Raw genomic sequence first — 14,318 nt, forward strand, 5'->3', positions numbered from 1 at the left:
CACCAGAGAAACAAAAAACTGCCTCCCAAAAATGGGCACAGGGGCTTAATACCTGAAGGGTCTGAATTTCTCCTCGAGGTGGTGTGAATCTGTGACATAAAACTCGGGATAAATAAAGTGTTTGGTTCTCCTTTTCCCCACGAGGAGCCCGTGGGAAGCAGCTGCTTGAAAGCACAAATCAAAACTGCATTAATAGTTTTTTAGACCTCGAGAATAATGATCTTCCTTGTTGAACAAGCTGAGTAACCACAGTTCCCCCTGTCGATGTGCTTGCTCTGTGAACGGATCTGATAAATCGAATTTCATCTGCACTGAATTTAACGACAACAAAGGGTCTGTGGCCCTTCTTCTCCTTGGGTTTGCTGTGGGTTTTATGTGGCCTTAATCTAATATAATGCTGCTTTGGATAATAGCACCGAGCTTCCAGGGGGGTGAAGGGTGCATTAACCTACATTACAGATTGCAAGAAACATTTGTCCTTTATGAGATCTCAGTTGCCATGATTTTTGGGCCCCGTTTTTAGGATTTATGTAGAATTCTCTTTGCAGATTTTGGCCCAATTCATTTTAAAGCTGCACATAACCCCTCCCCAATTTAAACACGTGATGCAAGTGGCAGTGACTTCCTCTCTTCTTTACTCTGAGAATCCCCTCACGTTCATGTACTTTATACCTTCTAGTCAGGGTTGTTGTGGAGCCTTTGACAGCTGATTTTCTTCTCCTATTTTTAATTTTCAGGTCTCCCCAGCCTGGTTTGCACAGCACTGTGGTGGTAGTTGCTGTAGTCAGGGTTGTTGTAGAGCTCTTGATAGCTGGTTTTCTTCTCCTCTTTTTAATTTTCAGCTCTCCCTAACCTGTTTGCAGAGCTCTGTGGTAGTTGTTGTAGTCAGGGTTGTTGTGGAGCCCTTGACAGCTGGTTTTGTTCCCTATTTTTCAGGTCTCCCTGGCCTGGTTTGCACAGCACTGTGGTGGTTGTTGTAGTCAGGGTGGTTGTGGAGCCCTTGGCAGCTGATTTTGTTCCCTATTTTCCATTTTCAGGTCTCCCTGGCCTGGTTTGCACAGCACTGTGGTGGTGGTTGTTGTAGTCAGGGTGGTTGTGGAGCCCTTGGCAGCTGGTTTTGTTCCCTGTTTTCCATTTTCAGGTCTCCCTGGCCTGGTTTGCACAGCACTGTGGTGGTTGCCTCAGCTCGGAGTTCCCACATGAGGCAATGTTTGGTGTCTGAGGGACTCAGAGCTGTTATTTGTACACAGAACAGCACGTGTGTTACAGAAACAAATGCTGTGACCTTTCAGGCACTGCAGACATAATCACAGAGTAGCCCTGTAAAATGCACCCAGCAGGGCTTAGCTCAGGTTACAGGGGTATTTAGGGTAATCACTTCTAACAAATGGCTTTGGAGCTGAAAGACATTTCTAAGGCAAAACAAATTATCAAATGCATTAAATTTTTAGCTTTCTGAGCTAGTTGTGGTGTAACTCGAGGCAGAATTTAGTTAATTTTTGACATTTTGTTATAGAAGAATTCCTGTGTTGTCCCATGTTAACGCTCTTCTGAAATGTGCAGGGTGGAGTCTGGTAGAGCCCAGAGCAAAGGCTGGTGACAGACTTGTCTGTGGCTCTGACTGAATCTGTGCCACAAGGACACAGTAAAAGAAAGAATTGCCTGATGTGATCACTGAGGGACTCCTGGAGTACTAATAATGTATGAAAATGAAGCTCCCAGTGCAGATGTGGTTTGATACTCCCACGTACCCGTGTGTTAAATACCCTTTTTGTTTGTGTGCTGAGCAGGATTCCATCACTAACCTGACTTTTAACACACAACCAGTGCAATTATGGGATGAGACTGAAAACTGTGCTCACTTAATTTGGATAAAATCAATGCCCACCCATCCCCAGCGTGCACCAGCTGCCCGTTCCACAGCAGCATGACACAGATATTCATGGACAGGATGATATTCTGACTCCTGAAAGCATCTTTATGAGGGGTAAGGGAAAGCCTTTTGCAAAGCTCCAGCTCCGTGTGGGGCTGTGACCCACAGATGGCTCCTTCCAACTGTGCCAGTCATTCCAATCCAGCTCATGTTGTGAGGCCCAGGAGCTGATGGCTCTGTTAGCCCTGACAGAACTGCCAAGGAAAGCCCACGTGGAAGGAAACCCAGGGTTGAAACTTGGCAGGGCTGAGCTGTTGAGAAAAGGTCAGTTTATGCCTTAGGCTCTAAAAAATGGCATCGTTGGGTTGGCGAAGCTCCATCAGCACCAGGCAGGCTTGGGCTGGAGTTTGGGGCTGTTAATGTTCAAAAGGATCCTTTTGCTGTGCTGGTTTTTAGAGCACAACTGCTCATGACAGTTCTGAGGTGATTTTGTGCCCGTGTGGGGTTTAATAAGATGCTGGCACCAACAGCACAAAAATAAGGTTTTTTTTGGAGATTCCACATGTAACTGAAGGTGTCACTTGTTGGTGTTGTGAATAAGCCATGAGTAAGTTATGTGGCACAGTGAATACAGGAGCTTATCTGCCTGCATTCCTCTTTTAAGGAGTATTAGATCTGTTATGGAGATGGATTTTCCAAAGGACCCATTTCAAACCCTCTCATGGAGAGAGGGGTGAGAACAGCAGGGACTTGGGAAACTTTATATGCCATTTTCCCTGATGTGTTGGTGTTTTGAGCATGTTCAGCATGAAATAATGCATCTATTCTTACAATCTTCTAGTTCATTGTAATTCATTTTGTAGCTGTCACCAGCTGGTACTGTTGTTTTTAGAATACCTGGCAATACTGGTACAAATATAAGCAAGTTCCTGATTTTTAAGGACATACATCTTAGAAAGCTCGGAATTTCCAGTGAAAAATGTGTGTTTGTTTTGGCATTAACCTGCAAATAACTTTAATCACCTCCATGTTTCTTGTTTGGTGTGCTTTTATATTGTGTTTTAAAGTCTATATCCTGCACTGCAATGGAAATACAGTCCCACCAACTCCTGTGCTATCTGAACAGGGCAGGATCCAGTGTCTCACCACAAAGAATTGCAATTCCCAATGAATACAATGAACTTGCAGAATCACTTTTTTGGTGCCCACATTTTAAATAATTTAAAATAGTTGTAGTTGTAAATCAGCTCTGTTCTGGAGTGCAGCACAAATGCTAAAGCCCCAAATGCATTCAGGAATGATTAGTGCCTGGAGCTCCACGTTGTGGCACGGTGCTGACTGCAGCACTTCCCATCCCTCTGCCAAGGGGAGAATGCTGCTTGGGATTTCGTTGCAGGAATGTTATTTCAGAGCTCCACAAGCCCTTTTCCTTTTTTTCCCCTTGGTCAGTTTTATCTGGTATTGATTAGATTCAGTAAAAATCAGATTTTATTAAAAAATTACAGTTTGGCACATAAGATCTTTAAGTGATCTGAATTTCTGCTGGAGGGAAATTACCTCTGTTTATCTGCTCATCTGCAGATGGTATTTTTTCCAACCTGATGTGTCTTAAATGTTGAGAAGTTTTATTCAGAAGAGCTGTTGGGTTCCTGCAGTTTGATCCACAGGTGCCATCCCACAGGAGGTAAATCAGGGCCCATTTGTGGAGCAGGAACCATCTAAAGCCATTTTGAATGTGTTGGATTTTCAGCATGAAACGTTCACCCCAAACCTGCACTGCCATACCCTGACTTCAGCTGGTTTATTTTTCTATTATCAGATGTATTGACCAACTCTTTGTGCCATCTGTTGCTAAATTGTGTTCTGATAAATGTTCTTTATCCAGGCACTTTCAGCCTTCCTGCTTTTACTCCACGTTGCCTTTGGTATTAACTGATACCAAGAGCAAAGAAAATAAATACAATGCAGTGGCCATGGCAGCCTCCTGCCTGATTTAGTTATTTAGTGTTGTGTATTTTGCAATTACTTCAGTTCATCTTAAAAGTCACGAGAAGCACTTTTAGCTCAGAACAGCATATTTCAACGAGTCACGTTAGATACACATGTGCAGCTAATAATAAATCAATGAATTTCCATGCTCACCATGCAACACTAATACAGAAAATAAGGGGTTTGTTGTCAATATCTATGGGAGATTTTCCCCTATTGTGGGGAAGTACCTGAGGATCACAGGAGTAAAACTACTCCAGTTGTACTGGAAGGAACTCTCACAATGCCAGTACACTGGAGGAGCTCCTTAGAAATTCAGATTACCCATTCATAAAAGCCAAATATTAAACTCTGCTTTAATGTACTGCAAAAATACACGGATTTCTTTCTGGGTGTGGGTTTCAGGGTGGGAAGGAGGTGGGTGTCACTGCAGAACACATTCCCTCTGCACTCAGAGAACAAACCCCAGTGTCCCTCCGGGCTGGCAGCTCATCCTCAAATTTGTGCTGAGGGAAGGATGGGAGCTTGTTGGAGATGGGATCAGGGAGAGAATCCCATGGGTGAACCACGTCCTAGCCTTGGCAGGGGGCTCTGCTGGTGACAACTGAGGGAGTGTGGAGATAACAGGTCTGTAACACAGCAAGTGTTGAGATAATGTTATCTGAGTGCTTGCTGTGCTGGGAAACTGGGACCTCGGGGCTCTACTCCACCCCTGCCAAAACACTGAGGGCAATTCGTGTTTATACCAAGTTTCTGCATGTACATGTCATACATTAAAAAAAAATAGATCCAATAGGATATGTGAGACAACACAAGGATTTATAAATACAATTATTAACAGGCCTGGTAGTTCTGGGAACTGATGTTCTCCTCTCTTTTTATTTCTTTGAGGTTGGGGAGAGGAAGAGATAACAAAGAGACAAGGAATCGTTGCCAAACAATATGATTTTAATCTGCAACTTGGCCTCTGTGTTCTTACTCTGTGCCATACAAATATTAGTGACTTGGGGCAGAGATGAGACAGAAATCCAGGCTGGTTTTGTGTCACCAAGTATCAGTGTCCCTTGTGACACTGTTGCTCATGAACACAAAGAAAAGATGTTTCAGGCCCTGTGATAGAGCAAAATAATTGCCACACCTGGGTTCAGCTGCTCTTCCTTAGCCCTGGGACAATCCTGAGCTCCAGCTGGAGGCAGGGCAGTGCCCAGCTCTTCCTTAGCCCTGGAACAAGGTCCAGCTGGAGGCAGGGCAGTGCCCAGCTCTTCCTTAGCCCTGGAACAAGGTCCAGCTGGAGGCAGGGCAGTGCCCAGCCCTGTCTGCAGCTCCAGCCCAGAGAAGATGCTGTATCCAGGTGGCCCTGAGCCTTTGGTGGCCGGGGGTTGATGTTTGGGGTGAGAGAGCAGCAGGAGTTTCCAGGTTGGTGTTTCCCATTTCTGAGTGTGGATCTGTGAGAGGCAGCAGAGAGACCCTGGCTGTGAGGGCTCCATCCCAGGGCAGGAATGGGGTTTTTGTGCTGCCTGCCATTTGTTGGGAGGCTGTTGGCATCCAGAAAACTCTGGAATTGGCTGTGTCTGGAAATGCTTTCGTTTTTGGTTTAGTTGTGGTGTCTGCAAAACCTGTTCCCAATTGTGCCGTGATTCTCGAATGTATGTTGTGAACTCCCCGAGCTGTCCTTCTGGATAACTCACTGTGATTCCAGGCTGGGCAGGGTTCAGATCCCAGCTGGTGGGCAGAGGGTCTGTTATGGGTTTCTTACAGTCACAGGGAATGCCACAGGAATATCTTGCCTCTCAGATTTGTGGGCACTGCTCATCACACCAGCCAGGTCCTGCTCTCATCCTGCTGCCTCTCCTGGATCTCCTGCCTGCCTGGGAGCAGTGCAGCCAGCCCTCTTCCCAGGGAATGCCTGGGAATCACTGTGGAAATGCCTCCTTTTTGGGAGCTGGGGGTTTTTAACCCTTTGAACATGTGATTTCCCCTAAAGGCCAGAGAATGTGTCCCTGCCTTTTCCATTTGCTGCCCGCTCTCAGTTCGGGTGCTCTGCTCTCCTGGAGTGTGTGAGGGAGCTCTCCCTGCTCACACAGCTGCCTGCCTGTCCCTGCAGCTCCCAAACTGGGCCATGGGCCATCCTGGAGGAATGTGCTGGAGTTCTGGGCACGGGGAGAGTGCAACATTGCTCTCACTTGGGGAGGATCCCACTGTGCACTGCCCAGGATTTCAGGCCACTCTGCCCTGCAACAGAGGCTCTTCTGACTGACTTCTCTGACAGCAAAGCCTTTCTTCCCATCCCACTGTGGGACCTGGTTCAAATTCAAACTTCACCGAGGGGTTTTTATTTCCAGATGATTTAAGAAGGGGTGATTTTCATCCTGGATTGCTCATTTTTCTTCAGGAGTGTTATAGAGTGTTGGGGTGTCCAGGTGGTGCCATCTCTTGCCCAGACCCCTCTGGGACCTGTCCTGTTGCTTTAGACAAATTTAAAGGAAATTATTTGGTTATACTCTCACGTTCCAACCTGCCTTTTCATGCCCTCTTTTTTGTAGTCCCCATCAAACAAGTGATTTGGTGTGACTGTTTTCCTGATGCTTGTGCCTTGCTGCTGCCTCTTTTCTGAGATCAGGCTTAATAAAGCTATTTTAGGGTAACTTTGAATTGAGGGCTTTCAGATCCCAGCCTTAATTTGGAGGAGAATTAGAGCAGCCATACAATTTATTGATCACAAAATATAATTAATTGTCCAGACTTAGTGGCTTTATAGACAATTGCTTATAAAATAAAGGAGAGGAACAAGAGGCTGCCAGCAGCCCAGAGGCAGGGGAGGGACATCAACCTCCTCTGTAGAGAAATAATTATTTAAAAACACTCATCTTGAAATTGTTCTAAAAATAGGATGAATATGTACAAATCCAGGATTCTCAGACTTTCACCATGTTCTTCCAAGGAATTTTCCCTGTCAGCTTTGGCATCAGGTTCCCACTGCACTTCCCAGGTGTGTAAAGAGGTTGCAGTGTTTGGGACAAACCAAGACTGGCAGAGATGATTCCAGTCATTAAAATAATAATAATGATAAAATTCATATAGTGAAACTATTATCAAATGTCCCTCTGATAAGGAAAAAAAAAATTGGTTATGTTCAGTTAAGGTTTTTTTGTAGATTCTTCTTCCCCAAATCCCAAAGTAATTGTTACTGGCAGGTTTTATTGTTATTTTCCTGAGGTAATTGATTTCCACATTTGTCACGTGTTTTAAAATCTGTTGTGAGGTTCAGTTTGGCTTTATACACAGGTGTGCTTCAGTACCTACACTCCAAACTCGATTTTAAGTTGGCATTTTTGTCATTGAGGTGATTAAAAATAATCTCTTTACAGTTTGAATTCACACTCAGGTTCCAGTGGGTGTTTATACAAACCTCCCAACAACTGGAAACAATACCTGAATGCATCAGATGTTCTCCTCTCTCTGCCAACGTTGTGCTGGTTAAACACAGTCAGATTTTCCTAATCCTCATCTGATTTTTTTATATATGAGCAAATTTAATGTAATGTTATTTTCTTCAAGTCATTTATAGCAACCGAGGGATTGACATTCAGAAAGATTATGAGAAGTCCTAAATATCACATTGACAGGGGGATTCAGCTGCATTTTTAGGCATCTCCAGAGTTATTTAAGGTAATGAAGATCCCAGAGGAAACAGCTGAAAAGCAGTTGATGGCAGCTGCAGGTGATTAGGTGCCAAATTGAAGGTTTGACACTTTATTTGAAGGTTCTTCTGTGTTACAGGGGAAAAAAAATCCCTGCAATTCTTAGGAGAAGGACACAGATCTTTTCTTTTATTGCAAAAGGCTCTGTGACATTGCTATTTCTTTTTATTTCTGTCCTCCTGTTTCAACAGTTATTTTAATTTTAGCATGTAAGTCTCAGTGACCATAGTGGAAATATTCTTGGGAGTGTATGCCAAGGTGTTGTGCTGGCTGGAGAGCACAGTGCTCAGCATTTTTCACACCTCAGCCCTAATAAATAACAGATATTCTGTATATGTTGTGTACATTCCATTTGGGAAGGTGACATCCTGACTGATGGACCATCCTGACCATCAGGCACCTGGAAAGAGAGGAAAGGCTTCTGAAAAAACACCTGTAAAAAAGGAGACAGCTCCTGCTCAGTGTGACCAGAGGACTGTCACAGATCTGCAGTCTTTGGAAATGTTTCTGATTTTTATAAAATAGGACAAGAAGAGCAGGCCTCACTTAAGTTTGTGTTGAGATTTTCTCATGGAAAATCTGTCTGTGGTGGCACTGGCTGTGTGCCTGAAAAAAGCCAAGGAAAGCAAGAAATTCAAACCCTCAGACTCTCCCTGGTAGGGTTAATCCCAATAGGGTTTATACTGAATTAATCCAGCTGAAATATATTTCCAAGGGAATTCCCGGTGACATGGCTGAGCATTTTCACTTCATACCACACCCAAGGCATAAATAATTGCATTTCACTGCCCCCAACATTTGTTTTCCCAATGCATTAGGTGCTTCAGTCTGGTCCAGGTTTCTGATTTGGAGCTGCTTCTAGGGAATCTATGGCCCGTTGTCCCCCCTGGGTCAGGAGTGGCTGGGGCCTTGCTCAGCAGGGTCACCTGCTTCTCACACTTCTGGCCTTTCTTCCTCTCCTCTGGGTCACAGTTCTGACTCAAAACCCTGGTGGTGAGTGGCCTTTGTTCCTTGTGTAAGTCATTAATACATGCAGAGGGAATGGACAGTGCAGCTGTGCCAAATTAGTGACCTTTTCATGGCTGTACTTGGACAGGTATGAGCTGACAAGTCAAGGTGTTGTAACGCTTTGTGGAGCAGAGCAGAGTGTTTGGCAGCCATCCCCTGTGCCTTGCTGGTGGTTTCTGATATTTTGAATATCTGATCAGAATGAATACAGGAATGAGTGTGTCTAAAAACCTCCAGAGATAGTGGGGGAGGCTTCTCAAAAGCCTGTCAGCCTCAGTTTTTGAACCAGGTTGAAAGAAATGTAAATAAAGTAAAGTACCAAATCAGTGTGAACACGGTGCTGGCTGTCCTTGGGAGCTCCAGTCTGATCTGCATTTTGTTTGGCTGTTTCTGGGGTGCCTTTGTTGGTGCAAAGATTGTGGATCTGGGAGGAAAACTGGGTATTGATGATGTTGGAAGGTTCCAGTGAGGACCTGGATAGTGTGTGGCATTTTGGAGGTCTGAGGTGTGTCTGGATGTGCTGCAGAGCAAAGCAGGGTCTGGGTCAAGCCTTGTGCTCAGGCTGTAGGGAAGGCTGGGCTGCTTTGAGCCTGGGGAGGGTTCTCTGCTTGGATTTGATGGGAGATCTGGCTCCCATTTGCAGTGAGAGTGATTTGTGCAGCCTGGTATTTAAGGAATTGGGAGCTGTGCTGCAGGCAGGAATGTCAGAGCCTGGGAGCACATGCCAGAGCGGGATCAGCAGTGTGCTGACAGCGCTTCCTTGGAATGAAATTCCGCTTTGGTACCAAAGTAAACATTTTCCTTGGGATCTGCCAGGACTTGGGAGGAAGGGAGGAAGTCCCCAGGCCTTGATCTTTGTTATTTTTGGTCCTGAGAGCTGAGCTTATGGCAGTGACTGGAACCAGAGGAGCTGAACTCTGCTGTCGCTGCTGCTTCTCCAGCAAAGGCGGGTGGGGGAGCCCAGGGAGGACACAGAGGGCTTGGAGCTGGACAGTCTGAGCTGCTGGGCAGGGACAGCAGCTCCAGGAGCTCTGCTCTGAAGAGAAGAAACACTGGAGTGATGGAGTTTTGTTGGGCTCTTTCTAGAGCTGAGCCTGGTTTAGTTTGGATTCAGTGCTAGAGATGATCCATCTTTCACTAGTGAGGTATTTATTGCTGGGCATCAGCAGGAATATTCATTCCTATTATTCTTTAATCTGACCTATTTGCAGGAAAGCAAAATGGGCTAATACTGTACCTGTGTACCTTTCTCCCTACAATTAGTTTTATACGCTTTTACTCCCAGACTAATGTTGTGATCTTAGTGATTAATTCTGGTGTTGGATGATTCTCCATTGAAAGTCCTGGCATGCATTCCCTTCCCTCCAAAAACATGACTCTGTTGTCTTTCAGCCCCTGCCTGTGTGTATTTCTCATTCTCACAGTGTTTATGGGGAGCTGTGAATGTTATATGCTCTGTTCCTGCCAGACCACTTTGCAGGAGACTCAAAAGGGTCCTTGTGTGGTCCCAAAAGGCAATTTTTTCTCTTCAGTTCAATATCAGCCAAGCAAGACCCCCAGTCAAACCCTGTAGGAAGCTTGCAGAATCCAGAGGATTTCTGTAATATCCTAAAGACAGGGGTTGAAAATACCTCCTTTACAAATAGCTTTGCTCTCTGCTTTAGAAAGGCCAACCTGCTGCTGTGGACTCTGTGCAGAAATTATCCCCACTTGATCTTAGACCAGATTTCTCATGGTTTTTTTTATTTCTTAAGACTTTTTTTATATTAAAGGCTCTCATCCTGTGCAAGGAAACTAATGGGCTTTGATTAAATAATTGGGCTCTGCTTTAATTTTGTATTTCTTGTGTGTGCAGAAATCCATTGTTCAGGGGTTTTTATTGCATGAATTGGTTTGTTTTTCCTCTGGGGGCAAGGCAGCTGGATAGAAATACCTGGAATCTGTGCCCCATTTTGTCCCATGTCCCATTCCCTCCCTCCCTCCTCATGCAAATTAATAATCTGTTTACTTCTTCAACACTGTGGGTGGTGCAACTTCTTTCCCTCATGAAAATCAAAATCTAAGGAAACCTTTTATTTCATGGAATTCAGTTATTGCTCTGAAGTACTTCAGAATCCAGGATGGCAGCACCAAGGAAGTGCAGTTGTCACCTGTCACTTAAGTCACCTTTTCTCTCCAGATTTTGCTCAGCTGACCATTTTCTTGGTGCCTTTTTTGGTGGTAGGATTTGAGACTCACAGAGGAGCGAGGACAGGCTGTTAGATGGTTAGAGTTGAAGGGAGTGAGAGCTGCCTCTAAAACCCAGGTCCCACCAAGGATGGCCCAGAGCCAAAGCCAACAACCCTCAAACTGTGCCCAGCTATTGAACTGGACAGGAACATTGCTGCATGCTTCCCACTGCAGCTCTGAGCATTTCCACTCCCTTAAAATGATGAGAAAAGGCACAAAATGTGCTTTGTTTTCTTTTTTTTTCCCGTGGCTTTCTGGCAAGGAGTGTTGAAGCAAATGGTTTGCTGTGATGGGAGGCTGTTCCATGGGCAGAATGAAGTGAGAACATTTTCAACAGCACTCATTTCCCATTAAACTGGATGATCTGTGGCCAATCCGTGGTTCACCTTAGCCCATTGTCAACATTTCATAACAGTCATGTGCTTTTATGTTCCTTAATGGAGATTCTCATGAGGTATTAGGCCTTTCAGGTTCCCTTTTTTATTCCCTTGGATAGAATTCAAATAGAACCTGAATTAGAACTGGAGTAGAACTGGAATAGAACCTGAATTAGAACTGGAATAGAACTTGAATTAGAACTTGAATTAGAACTGGAATGGAACTTGAATGGAACTTGAATTAGAACTGGAATAAACTGGAATAGAACTTGAATTAGAACTTGAATTAGAACTTGAATTAGAACTTGAATTAGAACTTGAATTAGAACTTGAATAGAACTTGAATTAGAACTTGAATAGAACTTGAATAGAACTTGAATAGAACTTGAATTAGAACTTGAATAGAACTTGAATAGAACTTGAATAGAACTTGAATTAGAACTTGAATTAGAACTTGAATTAGAACTTGAATAGAACCTCAATAGAACTCAATTAGAACTTGAATAGAACTTGAATAGAACTTGAATAGAACTTGAATAGAACTTGAATAGAACTTGAATAGAACTTGAATAGAACTTGAATAGAACTTGAATAGAACTTAGAGGACTTTCTGAAGACCCTTATTTTTAGTGCTTGACTCCTGGTTCAAATCCCGTTTGTCTGTAATGAACTTATCGTTTTAAACCAGTAGGAAGACCCATCTCTGCAGCAGCTGCCAACACTGTCAGTGATTTGTGCAGTGACAGATCCTTCTGTCAGGTTTGATTATCAATCAGCAGTGAGCCTGAGGACAGGAGGGGGGGTGTTTGGAGTCACAGCCTGCTCAGAGTTCCTTTCCACGCTAATGAAGCCGTTTCTCTTGCAGTGAACACTTGTCCTGTGCCTTCACCTTCTTCCTGCACGGGGAAAGCAACGTGTGCACGAGCGTGGAGATCGCTCAGCACCAGCCCATCTACCTGATCACTGAGGAGCACATCCAGATGGCACAGTCCTCCCCCTCGCCCTTCCAAGGTATGGCAGCTGGCCTGGGAGCTCTCTGGAATTCAGGGGTCAGGTTCTGCTCAGGAAATTGGGGATGCAAGGAAAAAGGTTGTGAGGATTCAACGCCGTAGCCAGCCAACGGTGTGGGAATCCTCCAGCAGTTTCTACCTGTTAACACTGGTTTTAAAGGCACATTCTTATAGCAAGGAAAGCAAACAAATGAATAATATTTTGTTTAAAAATTCTTATTGTTTAAGGAACTGAGTGCACTGATTTGATTTTTATGTCTGGGCTCAAATCTGAAGCTTCAGTGCTACGTGAATACAAATACTGAGCTTATCTGACTTAGGAGTGCTTTCCATTCAGACAGTCAACTATTTACTAACCTGTTTTTAAAAAAGGGCGTGAAAAAGTATCAGGAACAATGAAAAACTTGAAGTATCCGTGACTGTTTACTTGCCAGCGTAAGAAATTAGAATTTTACAGGATTCAGTTAATGGCTTGTTAAATTCGTGATGCAGTTTTGCTGTGTTGCTCTACATTAAAAAAACCCCCAAGCCCTTCAGGATTTTGAGTCATTGAGTTTGGCTGTCTTTGCTACAGTCTGAAATCGTAATTTCAAAGCAAATAAATCAGAAATCTTTATAAAGTTCAACATACAGTAAAAAAAAACCCCGCACCCAGAGACATATAAAATGATCATTTATAGAGATGTTAATTTATAGAAGCTTTATTGAAAAACATTTTGTTTCTAAATGTAAAGCTTTGACAGAGGCTCAGGCACTTAAATCATAGAAGATTTTATTCCAGCGAGCAAAATTCACGGCTCTCTCAAATCAAATATGGCTAAAAGCAAAACTGAGTGGGCATGGAAATCCCTGCTGTTCAACAACTCGTTTTCCTTATTTGTTGTGACTGCATCTTCTTCGTGTCTGGGGTTGTGTAAGAAGCCTCGTGGTCCTGTCCTCTGTCCTTCCTTGGGAAAGCAAAGGATGCACACTCATCCCTTTGCCATAGTGCTGCTTCACTGCCCTGAAATTAGTGGAAATTCATTAACTGTGGGAATTGTTATTGGCCTAAACTGCAGAAAGGTCCCTTCTTAGCTGAGCAGGAGCCGTGCAGGACCAGTGCAGGTTTAGGTTCACACCCTGACTGGGTTTGCAGCAGCTGCCCCTGGAGCCAGATCCTTCCCTGCCTGGGCCACAGGGAGGAGCAGAGCTGGAGCAGAGCTGTGTTCCCAGCTGGATGGAGCTGTGCAGGGGTGCAGGTCCCCCCCAGAGCTGTGTTCCCAGCTGGAGGGGGCTGTGCAGGGGTGCAGGTCCCACAGGGCAGAGCTGTGTTCCCAGCTGGAGGGGGCTGTGCAGGGGTGCAGGTCCCCCCCAGAGCTGTTCCCAGCTGGATGGGGCTGTGCAGGGGTGCAGGTCCCACAGGGCAGAGCTGTTCCCAGCTGGATGGAGCTGTGCAGGGGTGCAGGTCCCACAGGGCAGAGCTGTTCCCAGCTGGATGGGGCTGTGCAGGGGTGCAGGTCCCACAGGGCAGAGCTGTTCCCAGCTGGATGGAGCTGTGCAGGGGTGCAGGTCCCATAGGGCAGAGCTGTTCCCAGCTGGATGGAGCTGTGCAGGGGTGCAGGTCCCATAAGGCAGAGCTGTTCCCAGCTGGATGAGGCTGTGCAGGGGTGCAGGTCCCACGGGGCAGAGCTGTTCCCAGCTGGATGGGGCTGTGCAGGGGTGCAGTCCCCCCCAGAGCTGCTGCAGGGCTGTGTGTGTCCCTCTGCAGTGCTGGTGAGTCCCTACGGGCTCAACGGGACCCTCACGGGCCAGTCCTACAAGATGTCTGACCCAGCCACGAGGAAGCTGATGGAGGAGTGGCAGTACTTCTACCCCATGGTGCTGAAGAAGAAAGAAGGCATGAAAGAGGAGGAGGAGCTGGGCTATGACAACGATTTCCCCGTGGCAGTCGAAGTCATTGTTGGTGAGTTTCAATATTTTCCTCCTCGTGATTTGGGGGGGGATCTAATTAATCAAAACCAGCCATTATAATTTTCCTATATTCTCACGTAGCTCTCTTGACACTGGAACATCTGACTAGTTATCTTGCCTCAAGCTTTTGTACTCCCTGTATCCCACATGCTATTATTCACAGTACTGAGCTGCTTGTCTC

At 45.2% G+C, this 14,318-nt stretch overlaps 1 protein-coding gene across 1 annotated transcript in view; it reads left to right on the forward strand.

Moving 5' to 3' along the window:
- Positions 1–14,318, forward strand: part of MED13L (mediator complex subunit 13L) — a 178,160-nt gene that overhangs the window by 114,871 nt on the left and 48,971 nt on the right. The window contains exons 5-6 of the mRNA XM_051805265.1: positions 12,043–12,188; positions 13,935–14,129. Of these exons, the coding sequence (XP_051661225.1) occupies positions 12,043–12,188; positions 13,935–14,129 (341 nt within the window). The remainder of the gene's footprint in view (positions 1–12,042; positions 12,189–13,934; positions 14,130–14,318) is intronic.

Source organism: Manacus candei, unplaced genomic scaffold (assembly GCF_025592945.1).
Source record: "Manacus candei isolate 608988 ecotype Guabito, Panama unplaced genomic scaffold, ASM2559294v1 h1tg000064l, whole genome shotgun sequence".
NCBI classification, from domain to species: domain Eukaryota; kingdom Metazoa; phylum Chordata; class Aves; order Passeriformes; family Pipridae; genus Manacus; species Manacus candei.